Here is a 17,396-nt window from a genome sequence, read left to right as displayed (position 1 = left end):
AATTTCATTTTCAATTGGAGTAAGTACCATAATGCCAAAAAAATCCTGGTGGCCTTAAAGGGGATTCGACCCCAGGGCACTTGCATCATACAGCGGGTATTCAACCCCACTCTACTACTTGACCCATTGAGTGACCTAGAGGAAATTACACTACATTTCTCCATAAAAAAAAATAAATCTGTAACCGATATTTTTTTATTTAACTCTTTCCGGACCGTAATACTTGACAAACAAATTTTACGATTTTTGATCAAAAATATCTTAGCTCAAGAATTATTCGGTCGCCTGCAAAAAAACCTAGATGTGTATATCCATATCCTTATAGTTTGCAATCATCGACTTTTAGAAAATGGCTCGAAAAGCACATGTTCTTTCGAGATAGACAAAAATGTTTAGCAAAATTATAGAGCAGTAGGTAAAATTTCATAAGAACATTTTGATTAGAAACCTCTCCTCTCGGTTCTTATCAGAGCCACTGAAAAAAATGGAATATCATGCATCATAATACTAAAATTTTATCTATGATAAGCAATATTGCAAGAAGAAAATCAAATGATCTTAGAGATAAGAAAATTAAATTTGTATCTATTCAAAAATTTTAATTTTCGGCCACTCTTGGTGAATCATTTTTATACAAAGTCCAAATAAAATCACTTTTAAATCAGATCGCATTTTCGTTGTAAGCATACGAAGATAATAAACACTTGCTTTTTGCTGTGATGCAAAAATTGAATAACCGTCGTAATGGTGATATTCCAATGAAAAATTATTTTTTTTAACAATACTGTTCTCAAGATCTTCTGCATTATCGACTTTTTTTATGTTGGTTCCTATCTCGACTGTTTTCTCGTAAATCCTCGCGGTATTCTAAAACCACAAAACAGTCTTGACAGGAACCAACACAAAGGAAAGTCAATATTACGCACACGCAGAAGCCTATGAGATCAGCCATGTACTAAAATGCAATGTAAATATATATTTTTCATTGGAATATCACCATAATTCGCCAATTGTTAATTGTTCACTCCTCTGAAATGACCAACATTCTTAGACCCTTATCCTTAGCCGGATGCTGAAGGTTACTGGGACTTATGTTACAGTCAATCCATTTCTGCACTTTATTGAGTGAACATAGTCGCTGTGGACAGTTCACTCGAAAGTTGAAACATGGATGGCACCTTAATTTCTCATTACCGCTCTAGAACATGTGAATAATAGTAGGGGAGACTGGGGCAAAAAGTCACAAAAAGGATATTTAATTTTTTTTACAAGCTACCCGAAATCCTCCAAAATTTCTAATTAGCACAGTTTTATAGGAAATTTACCGCTCTACAACTCTGTGAAAGTCATTTTCTTCTATTTTGTAAGGAAATATATTTATCGAGCTGTTTTCTAAAAGGTGATTTTGTGATCATTCTCAAAAATGCTGGGGCAAATAGTATCAGGCATAAGGGCCTCGACAGACTTGAGGATTAGCCGAGATACGGCTTAGTGTAATTATAATTCGAAATAATGATTAAACTACATTTCCATAATTTTCCACTATGTCGTCTCTCGGCTTAAGTCGTTAGTGTGTCTAGGGCATAAGATACTATCACATTTTGATTCGCTTTATTACGGGATTCCGTAAATTTAAGTTAAATACCTAAAATACCGAGATTACATATTTTCATAGGAAATTAATTCTTCTGCGCCTTTGTAAAACACTTTTTTTTCTTTATCTGAGCGAGAAAAGCACATTTTATAAAAAACACACAAAAAACTGCAAATCGTTTGACCAATGCAAACAACAAGCTGCGACACATTGCATTGACGTTTTTTTTTTCATCGTGGGACATCAGATCTTTCTTCGCTTTTTTGTTACTTTTTGCTCTATATCTTTTGTTATTTTTTACCCCAAGTGGCCATTTTCAATAAAAGGATTTCTGGAGAAAGGAACTTTTGTGAAATTCAAAAATAGATAGCGCATTCGTATTCAAAAAATCCAAATAATTTAGGAAATATTTACCAGTGCATAAATTTTGGAAAATAAGTAGGTAATAATTGTTATCTTCTGCAAGGAAAATATTTCAAAAATTAGGTCTAAAAATTTCGATATTTTTTATTTTCTAAATTCTTTGTTCAAATTCTAACAAACTTACGACATTAAAGAAGATCTATGGAGGCTATCTATGGAAAAAATTTTAAGCCGCTATCTTATTTATCTTGGACTTGGAAGATATTGAATTTTAAAATTTTCGATTTGTGACTTTTTGCCCCAGTCTCCCCTACCGTTATACGGGCTTCAGATCTAAGGCTTAGTCATCTGGCTTCACTCCTCTAATTCCTTATCAGAAATGATTTTTTAGGGAATTGTTATTTAAGATTAAATATTCATGACAAAAGATCCATTATTATTTAAAAAAATCTTCGGGCGGGAACTGGGCTGAACCTCCAGTCTGAAGCAGCCATCATTAAATTTACAAATAGGACAAATAAATAAAAACTCCTACCTCTGCTACTTGCTACGATCTTCATCATTGTCTAGTGGTCATCACATATCGTTGTGTTAAATATTGAAAATTATTATTCTTTTAATCCTTGTTATCATCTTATTATTGTTTAATCACTGTTTTTCTCCCTTTTCGTGCCTATCTTCTCCAGAAAATATGACATCATTTTCCTGATGTAGAATCCAGCTCTTGCTATTGAGACAATACTAACTAATCTTCTATTATTCCTTGCCCAAAGGCTCTCGAAATCCCTTTGGCCATGATTGTCTACAAATGACTTCCTTTATAGCTTATTTTGTTGTGTAAATGTAGATTAAGAAATTTGATACTGTGCAGCTTTTTCTGGCGTACAATCCACTCCAGGTAACCTCACGAGACATACGGGAACATGAAAGTTTAATTTGAGTAAATTAACCACTTTTCGTCACTTCCAAACTCAAACTAAAATCCCAAACTAAAAAGTTAAATAAAACACATTTTACACTCTTTCCTTGTTACATTATATTACATATATATGACAACAGTAAATTGTATCAACGGCTCCATTTCACACTATCCTAATTCAAGATTTGCAATTGTCCTAATCCGAGATATCTTACCCCTCGGCACTGAATTTTAGAACTGGTATAAATTTTATGGAATCAGATCAAATTGGATCAGATATTCGCATGAGAAGATAATTTAAGGTTTTTTTTTTGTTTGAAAAAAATCTTATGCACCATACAAATTTCTCAGCATCATTAAATTGCACTCCTAAAGTTGTAAATTTGGGATAGAATAGTATGGATTAGAACCGTCGATAAGTGGAGATTGTTTTTTTTTACAAGACAGACAAAATTTTCATAAAATTTCTTCATTGTTTTATATTTGAAAGTGAGTAAGCCAAAAAATGCATGAAAATACGTTTTTAGTGTATTAAAACTTCATTTTTTTTTTCTTTCTAATTGGAGGAATGAATGCTTTGGCTCATTTCTTCTTGCAACTCGAGGTGCAAATTCAATAGATTCTCTTTTTCTCCTTTTGCGTTTAAAGGTAAAGTAGTACAATAAGTAAAATAATAATGAAAATATATAATTTCATTTTTTTTTTCAAGTGAAACAATTCCTAAAAAGTAGAAAAAAATAACCAACATGAGCATTGGAAGTCAGTAAATCAATAAATTTGGCATTAGAATTGATTAGTAAGACAACTATTGAAACGCGAGGGGGGTGTCCTTTGGCTACTTCAAAGGTAGACACTTTGAGGGAGGATTCTTGTGGTAATTTTCTTCCTCTTCGAACACTCTGAGATTGCTCCAACTCTTGCAGTTTCTGTGAATAGAGAGAGAAAGGGTAGGACAAGCAAGAAGGTATCGCTTTATCGGCGATGACGTCCCAAATATGCCTTGCAATTGGGACATGTGTGATGTACATCCATGCATTCGTCAATACAGCATGGAATCAGGCAGCACCCGAGCCAGCATCTGCAACAATTAAAAAAAAAAACAATGAAAATGTTTTGTATTCTCGGATTTCCGTTCAGGAGAACTCTTATGCTTTTCTCATCCCCATACCAACAGCATTCCCGCATAATTTTGCACGCAATTAGAGTGAGAAATAAATTTTCATGAAATGACCAAGCTGTGGAGTCGCACTTGAGAACAATCGTTGTTCTGACTCAAATACAGAATGGGAAATAGCTGAGTTACAAATACAGAGAAAAGGAGGAAAACAAAACGACGAAATGGAAATTCAAACGAACGTCGTGTTAAAAAATATAGCAAGTTTATTAATAAGAATTCTTGATATAAGATTAAAAAGGGTGGCAAAGCGTCTAGTGCTTTGCGAAATTCTCGATCTCGTTACTTAGGTGTTATACGTAAAAAAAGCATTTTCGTGTCATTTACCGCATTTATTGGTAAATCGATTGAACCGATTAAACCGATTGAATCACTCAAAAGTTGACTCAAAAGGGCTTAGGTGTATAACACAATTGGTTTTGGGCAAAAATTACTTATCGATTCATAACTGGTTTATTACCAGTACAAAACAGATTGAAACTGGTTCAGACTTGTCAGAAATTCCAAGACCTTTCCATGGAACCCAAACATGACCCCATTAAGTTACGAAATATGCTGCGGAGAGCTTTTGTAACCTTTGACATTGAAAAATCGTCTAACGGAATTTAATGATTTACCGGAATTTTTTGGTATATGGCTTAAACGGGTTGATAGTCTCAAGTGGATCAGTTGACAGAGTAGTGTCTCTATGACTGTGAGGTCTCGGGTTCAAAGCTGAGCAGCAGCATAAAAAAATTTCCCATGCCATATCAGCTTTGAATTCATACAGTGAATTAATGAATGGTGCACATTAGCAAATAAGTGAACCGCCTAAAAACAAATAGAGGCTGGTACGAGAACGAGTTTCGGCATGAAAGTGGTGTTTCAGTTGATACAAATCAGGGCCATAGCGCTGGGGGGGGGCCTTGAGGGCAATGCCCTACCTTAAAACTTTCAATGCGCTATCTTAAAAACCAGAAACTAAGATAATGTTCTAAGTAAACTGTTCGTACACAGAGAAAAATATTTCGTAAAAATGTTTGTAAATGTTTGTGAATTCCTATGGGGTAATTACGAAATGCTCGTAAATCGTATAACCGACAAATATGTTTGTAAAAGTTTGTACTTTTTTCACAAACATTGTTCGTAATATGATCACTTTACGACCATTTTTTGTACTTTTACAAACATTTGTTCGTAAATGTTCGTAAACACACAAAAAATGTTCGTAAAATTTTGTCATTTGTTTGTAATTTTTTGTTTGTCTAACGAACATTTTACAAACATTTACGAACAAATGACAAAATTTTTTACGAACATTTTTACAAAATATTTTTTTTTCTGTGTAGTATGATATGGTTGAGAAGAAATTAATCTTCTATTAAATGGCCTGATACATCTAATCTAATGTAGTTATCGATTGAAGTGCTTAATGCAATTGGTTAAAATAGTATGGAAAATCAAACGATAATTTTGTGAAAAATTTAAATATTTTCACAAACATCTTAAAAAAAATAAAATAGAATATTTATCCATCATTTTGGCATGAGTTAAAATTGAAATTATTTAATGATTAATTAAATGAAATAATGTTTTTGAATGGTTCTGAGCAAAACGAGCGTAAAGATTCTTAAAATTTAGTAATTGAAACCATATTTTTTGGAGATTTTTTTTGGAAAAGAAACATTACTTTTCGGTGATGAAGTTTTCTCAGAATTGGTCCATCGAAATCTAAAGTCCAAATATTAAATATTTCCTGTTAGCTGATAAGTCAAACTAATCCTTAAATGAAAGATTTTATGTTCACTTGATCAAAACGTATTTTACATTCTACAAGACGAAACATTTTTTTTTGTTTTACCTCATTCACTTGCATTCAAGTGAAGTGGACGGCAATCGACTAACCAAAATAGATCAATCAAAAATTTTGATTAATGCTCGACCTTTAACTACTGATGCCCTACCTTAAATTCAATTCTAACTAGGGCCCTGATCAGGGGCATGACATTTCCTATGTTTCCCATATGTTTCTAGCGCGCCGAAAAAACTTTTGAGTTTATTAGCTGTTTTCTGTCATTGTAGAATGATTTAGCAAATAATATTAATACAAAATAAAAGCCAATTTAATAACGAGGAGGCAACCGAAAACTCCAAATTGGCAACCTACGTGGTTTTGAAGATATCTCGTGAAATGTGTACGAAAACAGGAAAAAATGTATACTAAAACTGGTTGCATTTTTCAGAGCTAGGCCCTGATACAAATATTCACTGCACTGGTAAAAATAAAAGGGTCAAATTGACCCTTTTCAAAAGGATGGATCGTATTTGACCCTTTGAAAGGTTCACTTTTGTATCACTTGAAATTTAGTATGCACATTTATCACGAATAATCATGTTTTATTGTAAACTTATTACTGATATCATATTTCTCTCATCTGAGCGAACACCAAAGATCACTTTTTCATTGTTTTTTTATTCGTTTATTCCGGAATTAAATAGATGTCAAAACCGTGACCCTTTCGAAGGGTTCCTGGTGACCCTTTCAAAGAGTCAAATATGATCCATCCTTTGGAAAAGGGTCAATTTGACCCTTTTATTTTTACCAGTGTGTCATTGATCCAAACACACACCGCGAGACATAACATAAGGGGCCCAATTGTGACCTGAATGCATCGGTAATCCGAAATGGAGAACTGACCCCTGGCAAAATCTTATTTAGTACGGGTTAATGGGGTAGTTTTAGGCAACTGAAAGTTTTTTATGGAACCATTGGCAAAAGCTTATGACCCTTATGACATATATTTAAGCCAAATAAGTAAAGGTTTCTTTATTAAGTTAAAGAATACTTGAAAATATAGTAGGTACAGCTACGAGTACAATGCTTTTCCGTATATTATTTTATTATCAGAATATTTTATATATTCCGAAAGTCTGCAGCTACTGCTCCACATATTCCTAGTTCTTGACGAAATATATTTATTTGCAAAGATTATTGGCATTGTTTAACAAATCAGAAACATTTTATTTAAATTAAGTATTGTACACAGTATTGCATAATTTTTTCCTCAGTACTCCGTTTCTAGCAAACATAGAAAATATGCTTTCTATAGTTTTTAATATGCACTTTTTAATATTTTACACAATTTATTTAATAATCACATTTAACAGAAGGCGTGACTTATAAGATACTAGATTTTTAGTCCCTAATTTCAGGAGTTTTTTTGATAGAGAAGAGATTAAAAAATCAAACATTTCAACTTCAAATTCACCATATACCTAACTCCCAAAACTGCTTCGAAATGCTTACAAATTATTTCTTAGCACACTGTAGAACGAGACATGCGAAACATTGTTTAAATGATTTTCCAGTCTTGAGAACACCCACATTTCATTGCAAAATGTTGAGAATGCCGAAGAAATCGAATGTAAAAAAAAATCTCACTTTAAAAATGTATCTTATTTCATTGATAGAAACAATCCATTGGTGCAAGTCAATTACCAATCTCAAATTTCTCTAGCAAATAAGAAGGAAAATAATTCTTACATCAAAATTGTACATTTTTTCTCTCTTTCTCGTATAGTAAAACTTTATAGACTTGTAGACAATTTCCGTGTGCAATTGCAAATTGACTAGCTGTATTTATTTCACTCTTAAAATATTCTTCCCAGGTGATTAAGAATCTCGTTTGAGTATACAATTATATCAGATGCAATCTCAATGGGTCAGGAGAAAAATCTCACAACGTAGGAAAGATAGTTGATAGTTGTGGGTGATCGAGTTACAAGTCTTTGTGGAATAAAAAAAATGGATAAAAAAGTGTCTGAAAATACAAAATTTGAAACAACCGAAGATGATAAGGAGAAAGTTAAAAGTTGCTGGTGCTACGGAAGTGTTTGTACAGGCTGGCTCCTGTTTCTCTTCAGTGTAGTCAGTATCATAATGATTGTGGTATTTCTGAGCATGCGAGGTGATCCTGATTGTCATGAATTGAGTGATTCAGAATCAGAGGAAGAAGAATCCACAACAATTGACATTGAACATCAAGTACCAACGGATGATGAACACCTACTAAGGATTGTCAGTCGTCATGAATGGGAAGCTAGACCAGAATTAAATGAACCCGTCCATCTGCATTTGCCCACAAAAAGAGTCATTGTATCTCATACAGCTACGGATAATTGTACAACAATGGTAAGTTTACTAAAATTTATTATTTGTGTACAAAAAATAGGGGAAAACGCGCTACCTCCGGACGATTCAAGCTTCGGACAATTCATTTTTTTTTCTCTATGTTCCTGATGGATTTCACCCATAACGCTTTTCTGAAAATTTGAGGCATTGAACTATCTATTAAAACATAATATTATAATGGGCTAAATTCATTAATAACACATTGTAAAAAATGATTTGTGCGAAGCATAAATCGTCCGAAGGTAGCGCGCTTTCCCCTATCTACTTTTAGTTAAGCTAACTTAACTGCAGATAGTAAATAATAATTATCCCAAAAATGTACTATTATATTGTAATATTCTATGTTTGAAACAGCCCCACCATCTTCTACGTAATACCGAAAAAAATATATGTAGCTGTAATAATGAATGTTTATTTTAGGTTTAAAACTTTACTTATCGTTTGTACTTTGAATTAAGTCATTATAAAAATTATTTAGATAAAAGAGATCGTTTTTGTCTGTTTTTGTAATAATTAGTATTAGTTCAATCAATAGAAATTATACACTGATGTCATAACCGGCTAAAATGCAACTTAGTAAAGGGGGTTTAGGGACATCATGGAAGAAATGTCGTTATAAAAGGGGCGCCTAAAACACTCATGCTTTTAGAAATACTCGAACTCGTAACTAAGATGCTATCTTCAAAAACACTTTCGCATCGTTTACCGTTTACCGGTTTCCAAGTGATTTAAACCAATTTATAAATTACACAAAAGATTGCTCAAAATAATTTAGAAGGAATATGGTTGAATTCCTGAAGTAAATTATCGGTTTACAACCGGTTGAGTACCGTTTAATAATTGATTAGACGGTTTAGGCTTGTCAGAAATTCCAAACTTTTCAACAACCCCGGATATGACACCTTTGCGTTGAGAAGTGCGTTCTCTAGATCCTTTTAAACCGTTCACCTTGCTATTTCAGTTGAGAAATACGCCTTTTCAGATTTTGACTTTCTAGATCCCTTTTTAATCCTTGACCTTGAAGTACAGTTATTAGAAATGATTCAAGGGTATTTATGGACGAAATGTCCGCCTAAGCAACCTCTAATACCATTTTATCTAACTAAAAAAAAGAAATACTCGCACGTCACGTTTTCAAGCAATCTAGAAAAAACATGGTTTTTGAGTTGAAAAGGAGGGGCGGGGTAAAAATTAAGGTCATGTTATTAATACAAATGAGTATATCGACTTATAGGGGGAGGGATCCTCTAAGGGCCCCAAGCTATCGAACATGTCACTAGAAAAAGAGCAGAAATTGCGAATCCATAGATCATGTCATACTTTGATTCGTTCCGTAACATTTTCGTATTAGAAAGTAGTATAATTTACAATTAATTGTGTGCGGCAGCTATTAGGTTTTTGTAGAGCATTCGGTAAAGAAACAAACACCTAAACAACGAAAATTTAATTTTTAAACCAGTTTAGGCAGAGGAAGAAAACCATTTTGAACCGCTCAGAAAGATTCCTTGTTATTACAGTAACTCAGGGGGCTTTGTTAAGGAGTTTTGGCGGCTATACAATTCCCATAGCACCCGGGAATGGACCGTTTAATGGACCCAACAGGTTTTAGGACAATTGAGATATTGCCTCTTTAGAATAATTATTCCAAATAACCGGGTTTTAAGTATGGTCGGTTAACAGGTTTTGATTGATTCTGCGAAACCAGGTTAAAAACCGGTTTCAGAAGAACACGATTAGAGTAGATTAGCTTAGAGTTTCTGGCGTCCAGCAACGGACAACCTCTATAAATTAATGGCCTGAACAGGTTTTAGGGCAATTGGGATATTACCTCTCTAGGGTAATGATTCTAAGTAATAGAGTTTTAAGTCAGTTAACCGATTTTGGTTGGCTCTGCCAAACTCGATAACCGGTTAAAAACTAGTTTCAGAAGAAGAAGATTAGAGTAAATTAGATTAAAGTTTGATGATTGAAACATTCTTCTGTGTTTAGGCTCTATAGACTATTAGACCCATTAGGTTTTAGAGCAATTGGGATATTACCTCTCTAGAGCAATGATTCCAAATAACCGGGTTTTAAAGAATAGTCGATTAACCGATTTTGATGAACTCTGCGAATTAATTTCAGAAGAAGACAATTAGGGTAGATTAAACAGAACTTAGCATAATCCAAAAGGTTTTTAGCCTTTCTGACTTGGGTGTTGTGAACCTCAAGCATTTAAGCTTTGAAATAAAAACCCTTGAGAGTAATATCTTTCTTATCAATTCGGAAAAAATCTTTCTCCAAAAACTACGTTCATGCGGGGCTTAAAAAATAAGGGAAGGAAATTGCTAAAATGAATAGCAAATCTTAGTTTTAATAAAAGATTTGTAGTTGTAACTCTTTACAGCTCAATTTAAAGACTTTTGTTGGTAATTAGAATGTCCAGTCTGTAAAAACAAAAGCAACAAGCGCGCTTTGGGAAAAATGTAGCTCATAATATTACCTACTTTTCCAGTAGTTAAAATCTATTATTCTATTACTGTAACTGTTTTAAATCAATTAATTCTTTTTTTTCGGTGAAATTTTCAAGGTGGAGTGCATTAAAGTGGTACAGGATTTGCAGAAATTTCACCTGGATACCCATGGATGGGATGATATAGGGTACAATTTCCTCGTGGGAGGCGATGGAGCAGCTTATGAAGGCCGAGGTTGGGAGAAACAAGGAGCTCATACCAAGAATTATAATGTTAATGCAATTGGAATTGCCTTTATTGGCACTTTCAACAAAGTAACACCACCCGAGGAGCAGCTGAGGGCTTTCAAAAATCTCCTACAGTGGGGCATTGACTCACAGAAACTCGATGAGAACTACAAACTCTTTGGACATCGACAATTTTCACCTACAAGCAGTCCTGGACAAATTCTCTACGACATCATCAAGTCATATCCTCACTGGTCTGAGAATATCAATTAGCAATAAATATTAGTAAGTTTTTTTCTAAGTTATCATAGGGTCTCAATCTCTCAATCAGTTCAAATATTTCTGCAATTTTTTTTCGCTAGATTTAAACACCTTTCAGAGTGATATTTTAACAGAAAAATTGCACAATTTGCTGATCAATTCCACAATTATCACAAATTCAAACTAATTTCAGAAACTACAGGAAAATGTTGCTAAGAAAATTTGTTCCATTGTTTACCTATTGTGAGAAAAAGTTCACAGAATGTTCTTTATACGCAAAAATATTTCTAAAGTGATGAAAAAGTAAAAATGTCAGAGTTCAAGCAAATAAAATTGCCTTTTTTCATTACATTGCAGTCTTTTAATTTTAAATAAGTCAAGCGTCAGGATAAAAAGTTACATTTTCGTTTACACAAATTAAATTAATTATTAACAAAAGCTCATTTGACGTATGTATATTTTTTTCTCCATGGGAAATTCCTAACAAGCGACATGACTGTGGTCAGAAAATTGATTTTTTTTTCTTTTTCTCTCACTTATTTTGCATATTCTCATATTCAGAATTCATTTGCCTTTAAATTGGCACAATTAAGAGAAAACATGCTAAAGTAGAACATTGTTCGCAGCAGCCATTCGGACAGTGAAAATCTTTATAAAATAACTTATTGTCTAGAATAGAATAAATTATCATAAATGATTCTCATACGGATGATAAATGTCTTTATGTAATTGTAAATAGAATTGAAGCAGATTTTTATTGAGCGATCTTTATGAAATTTTAGAGGGGAAATTATTAAAAATCTGTCTTAATGCGACATTTAAAGATTATTGTTTTTCATAAATTATCTTAATAACGTTTACGATGCTTAATAATCGTTATTCTTTACCATAGCAGACATATATTTCAAGATTACGAGATAATTAAAGTTTTGAAAGATGTATAATAATCAAAACTTTGCATAACTTGGTTGTTTAGTGCCTAATTTAAATACTGAAATTGAGTATAGGGGAGGGTAGGGGAGTTTCACGCAGCTGAACTGTTGTTTAAGGGTCATTTACTAAAAGAATATGAATCATATTCAAACTAACCGAATCTGATTTGTTTCTCTTGGGTATTGGCTTATCTAAAAAAAAAAAAACGAAATTGCACTAAATTGAGTTTGAATTGGTCCTTCAGCCATCATATTAGCAAAGCTAGGATTGAAGAGAGATGTACCCGAAAAGATGGATCACCGATTAGGTTAATACGGGCTTCAGACCTAAAACTTAGCCATTTGACTTAATTGCTCTAACTTCTTATCAATCACGAATTTTTGGAAAAAATTAACTTAGGACTGGTTTAGTAAAAATAAGTTACCCATAGGTTTCTCAAAAAGTAATAAAATTTCTCGTTCTTTAGGAATTGAAAACCTTCGGGAACTGGACTAAACCTCTAGTCTGAATATAGCTTAAAATGGGGTAATTTGGGATCACGTCTAATTTGGAGCTTTGAGATCCTCTAACAGTTTTAGTATATGGAAAAAGGAAAAAAACAACGAAGAAGTTCTCTTAAACCTAAACTCTTGTACTTCTTCGTGGTTTCCCTTTTTGACCATCTGAAACAGTGAGAAAATTTAAAAGTTCCAAAATAGACAGGATTCCATATTATCCTATTATACAGTGCTGTCTCGCTATATGCACAGTTTGGGTACTTTTTTTTGACAGTTCTCTCTCTGAATATGCACAACTTTTTTTGAAATTCCCAACGGTTTTTTCTTTCTTTTAATAAATTATCATTTTTTTATTGTTCTAGATTTTCCCGTGTTATTTTAAATATAATATGAGACAGAAAAAATAAAAGTAAGAAAATTAAAAACAAGAAAAATTAGTTACGAAGAAAATAATTTTCTTTAGTACTTTGTCAAAATGTAAACAAATTGATTTTGAAAGCAACCGACACAAAAGCTGTGTATATAGAGAGTGTGCATATAGAGAGACAGCACTGTACCTTAATAATTTTGACCAATTTAAGAGCGTTTTTTTATCGGCTTTCTTTTTATAAATAAGATCGAATTTAACCAAAAAAATGTTATTTATACTACAGACTTATTGAATGACCTGTTACAGCACAATTCCTAGATAATTATTTATTATCCTAAATATGTTAATTGTAAAAAAAATGCATGATTGTACCACCTCATCCTGCCCCATATATATCGATCGCATACATATCGATCGCTCAGAATAAGAAACGAGTAACTCGAAGTAGGCATGTTTTACAGGAGAGCGATTTGAAGCTGGGATTTTACATGCAGATTTTTGAGATTTAAAATTTCTATTTTGAAAATAATAATCCTTTAGGTATAATATTCACAGAGAAGGTAGAGGATAAGTATCCAAAAAGTGAATAAAACGATTTTTGTAAAAAATCTAGTTGTTCAAATCGATATTTTCTTAAAACTTATCATGATGTACCAAATTTAAGTTTGTCTGTAGCGCAAAGAATTAGAGAGCTTTGGAAAGAGAATAGGGCTGTGGCGCTCGATTTACTTAATTGCTATCCTTAATCAAAGAAAGGCAAAACCGTCAAATTATAATAAATTTGTTTGGAAAATTTGTAACAAAATTTTATAGAAAAGAATTGCAAAATTTGCAATTTAATTTAAGCACTGCACTATATTGAGTAGTAAAAAATCGAATTTGATCCATACTGAACGTAGGGTTGCGGAATTACTTAAAAGCTATATCTTGTTCATAGGCTCCTCGAAAAAATCTTCAATTTTTGTCGCAGAATGATTTCAAAGAACCATCAAATTAAGTGTAATTGACATGTTATGATAGAAGATCAATTATATATTCTTAATTTTTTGTATAATAATAATTTAATAAGTGTATCAATAATGGATAAGTTCAACAAAATGGCTGCAAAACATGACGTAGGCCATATCACAGAGATCAGACTACGCATCTACGCGTGATCCAGTGGTAGAACTATCAAATCCGGACTCCAATCACAGTTTATTACATTTTATTAGTGTATTTGGGCGAAAAATTTGCTTTTGGCGAAGTCTACACTATTTGTTAGCCTATAAAACTAATCAAAATCGATATCCTAAGCAACATCAGCTTCAGGGCATGATAACTAAGCCATGAATTACCCGTCTGAATGGCCTATATACCCTGTATTGGCAAAAAAGCAGAGAAATTATTTATAAAGACTTTACAAACTGAAGTATCATAAAGTTTAATACCAAAATCGGCTGACGCACTTGTTCTCAATTAACAAATTAATTTAATTTAATTTAATTAATTTGATTAATTAAGTAGTATTAAAAGTAGTTTAATTAAGTAGTTTTTTTTTCATTCAGACAGATACGTAAATCATTTAAATAAGGTATAATTCCTTGTTTTGTGTCACTAAAATCCTAGTATAAAATCATAAGAATTTGAGAAATGGCTGATTTTTGATTAAGACTCCGATACAGCGATTCAATAAATTAGATGAAAAATTATATTTTCTTGAAAAATCGAAGAAAAACTGAATTCAGAAGATTATATATTAACAAACGCAATATATTTTGCATTAGGTAATTGGTCGTAGTTAGTAATTTTTAAATATTCATTTTATCTTGGTGGTCGATATCTTCTGCAAGCTGGTCGACATAAGGTGCATGGTCGATATGTGCTACTCTTAGGGGAAGTGTGCCAAATTTCGGCCAGCTTCTAATTTCGGCCACTTTGAGTGTAATTTCGGCCATGGAAATAAATTAATTAAAATTATATATGTAATCTTCGAATAGTCAATGAATTCATTTTGCTTTTAAATATTTATTCATTTTAGGATGTATTAACACAAAGACTTACAAAAAATGTAACAGATCGATTGTGTTTCTAGCAGTCTTACGATTTGTGGTGAAGTGCAGAAGGTTTTCTTCGGTGTTTTTCATGAAAATTGATTAGTTTTCATTAAAAATTGTTTCTGTTTATGTTAATAGTTCATCAATCTTTAAATTTCGGGTGAAATTTCCCAGCTGGATCCTGTATTTCGCGTAAAAAAGTATATATTTTGTGAGTGTCTCTCCGGTGAGGTAATGTTGCCTATTCCGGCAATACCTTTTGCTTTCCCAAATTTCTTATTCATTTCGTGTTTTTTTTTCAATTTCTGAGTTCTAAAATGTCCAAAGAAAAAACCATCACTTCTATAAAAAAGATGATGGGGAAAAGGTCTTGGAAGAGTTCAGGAAGGGCAAATTACTACGGGAATCTGCGCGTTAATTTGAGATGCTACTCTTCAGGTCTTCAGGACAAATTACACAGAAGATCTCAGGGCTTGTGGGTCATATAAACGTATTAAACTAAATATTAAGCTCGTCCCGTTTGACGTTTTGAAATTTTTTATCCGTTTCGTCACAAAAGGTGGCCAGAAAAAAGATGGCCGGTATTTCACTCAAAGTGGCCGGAATATTACCCAAAGCAATGTCGATATTTTTATTAATTTTTCAATATTTTAGGAAGTGATTTAAAGAAAATAAAGATGATAAACTAGTTTTCAAGGTTCCACACAACCCTCCCGAAAAGGAAGTAACAAAAAATATCAATATGAATTAAAAATAATGCATTTCACACTTAGGACTTCGGTGCTTATATGCAACTATGCCGAAATTTGGCACACTTACCCTACCTTAACTGTTTTAGTTTTTTTTTACATTCGTTCTCTTTCTCTGCTTGAGCCAAGTATTTTATGATTTAGCTATCATGTTCAGTCAAAATTTAAATTACATCTTGAGATATTAAGTGCTTTAAAGAGAAATATGAAACATTGGTACAATTTTGTCCGGCACTGTACATTGTGATAAGATTCAATTCTATTTAAAAATAGGAGAAAAATCCCAATTTCAGAGCTACGCAAATTCAAAAGTACCCCACTTCCCGCTAATAGTCATAAATATGTTGCCTTCCCCCTGCAGATTTAATAATTCATAAATCGTTTAAGATTTAAGCTCTCCATCGAGTTTCTGCGCAGATTTTATTAAAAATGACAAAGAAGAATTGTAATAAAGGTGGTTATTTTGATGAAAAAACATCTCACGTAAAGGCACGTAAGAAAACGGGGAGCGTATCGATAGGGATTCAGTATCTTATCAGGAGCTAATTGGACTAATTGGTCTTCACTAATTGTTCTGAGTCACTTACCCAAGAAGTGCAATCACGAGGCCACTGAGATAGGCAATAGGCCCAGGTTCCGTGCGTGTCTGGGTGTTGATTTCGCAATGACAGGTTGGACAGATCATGTGGGTGGTGTGGGGCCCAATGGGGACCACTGTCGTCACGATGGCAGCCGGAACAGCTGTAGCAGTTTGTGGCGTGAAGGGACTGACAGGAGGCACTCCACCGACAGCCTGGGCATAGCTGGGTGGTGCACTTGGTGGTGGAACGAAGCCATAAGGTGGCGGAGCCGTTCCATTCTTGTCTCCCATTTTTTGTTTTCTCCTGCAACAATGGGAAAATCAATTGAAATATGTGACTCACACTGCCCCGAATCAATTTGGTCGTGCGGTCACAGTGAACTCTTCACCCAATTAACCAGCCGTGTCCAACGCTATCACGGCAAATGTGTTTATTTACTGTGTATGGGCGGTATGATGTAATATTTGTGAGCCACATTTCTGCGATTTTCTCATGGGTTGGGAAATCTCGAAGCTCCTTCACAGAAATGACCATCGCCTAGAGTGGCTAATTTTAGACACTCGGCACAGTCCTCCAATCCTTTTTAATACCTCAATTCCAGCTAAATTCACTTGTATGGCACATTACTCACCTTTTTGGGGCTTCTTGGGCACACACAAGTAGCTCTCTGAGGCCAAAAAATGGGAAAAATTGGCGAGCAAAACAATAAACGCACTGGCAAAAATTCAGGAAGTGTCACAACTGCCTTGAGTGACAAAATTTCATGAAATTTACCAAACCATGAAATTTTAAGCACTCCCCTTCGTTGAATATTTCTCAGAAAATAGTACAACTATTTAAAGCGATGTAAGTATTAACCCTTTTAATAAAGTTATTATACAGTTTATGCAAAGATTTCGTTAGTTTTTAATTAATTTTAATAGATTTCATGAATATTTCAGTAACAAAATTTGAAACAATTGAAATTTTGTTAACCTTGCTTTCAATTTTTTTTGTATACTAAAATTTTCTGCCAGATTTTGCGACCTCTTGCGGAATTTCTGTGTAAATTTGTTATACAATATTTTG

At 33.3% G+C, this 17,396-nt stretch overlaps 3 protein-coding genes across 3 annotated transcripts in view; 2 read left to right on the top strand and 1 right to left on the bottom strand.

Moving 5' to 3' along the window:
* LOC129804471 (heparan sulfate glucosamine 3-O-sulfotransferase 5) overlaps positions 1-17,396 on the top strand; it is a 271,187-nt gene that overhangs the window by 97,983 nt on the left and 155,808 nt on the right. The window lies entirely within an intron of this gene.
* LOC129804487 (LITAF domain-containing protein) lies at positions 2,969-17,329 on the bottom strand. Its single transcript, XM_055851822.1, has 3 exons — positions 16,960-17,329; positions 16,335-16,631; positions 2,969-3,954 (listed from the first exon to the last, which is right to left on the bottom strand). Exons 2-3 carry the CDS (start codon positions 16,616-16,618, stop codon positions 3,849-3,851), a joined length of 390 nt encoding a protein of 129 aa, XP_055707797.1. The 5' UTR covers positions 16,619-16,631; positions 16,960-17,329; the 3' UTR covers positions 2,969-3,848.
* On the top strand, positions 7,634-11,511 carry LOC129804482 (peptidoglycan recognition protein 1-like). The gene is made up of 2 exons (XM_055851815.1): positions 7,634-8,221; positions 10,791-11,511. Exons 1-2 carry the CDS (start codon positions 7,835-7,837, stop codon positions 11,172-11,174), a joined length of 771 nt encoding a protein of 256 aa, XP_055707790.1. The 5' UTR covers positions 7,634-7,834; the 3' UTR covers positions 11,175-11,511.

This window comes from Phlebotomus papatasi, chromosome 2 (genome assembly GCF_024763615.1).
Source record: "Phlebotomus papatasi isolate M1 chromosome 2, Ppap_2.1, whole genome shotgun sequence".
NCBI classification, from domain to species: Eukaryota; Metazoa; Arthropoda; class Insecta; order Diptera; family Psychodidae; genus Phlebotomus; species Phlebotomus papatasi.
Note: the sequence above shows the minus strand (reverse complement) of the source record. Positions and strands in the feature narration are given on the sequence as shown.

Bases quoted from the DNA above. Each gene is read 5' to 3' on its own strand.
- LOC129804482 (XM_055851815.1), top strand. From the start codon at position 7,835: ATGGATAAAAAAGTGTCTGAAAATACAAAATTTGAAACAACCGAAGAT. The intron at 8,222-10,790 runs GTAAGTTTACTA...GAAATTTTCAAG, and splicing joins CGGATAATTGTACAACAATG to GTGGAGTGCATTAAAGTGGT.
- LOC129804487 (XM_055851822.1), bottom strand. From the start codon at position 16,618: ATGGGAGACAAGAATGGAACGGCTCCGCCACCTTATGGCTTCGTTCCA. The intron at 3,955-16,334 runs GTAAGTGACTCA...TAATTGTTGCAG, and splicing joins CTCGTGATTGCACTTCTTGG to ATGCTGGCTCGGGTGCTGCC.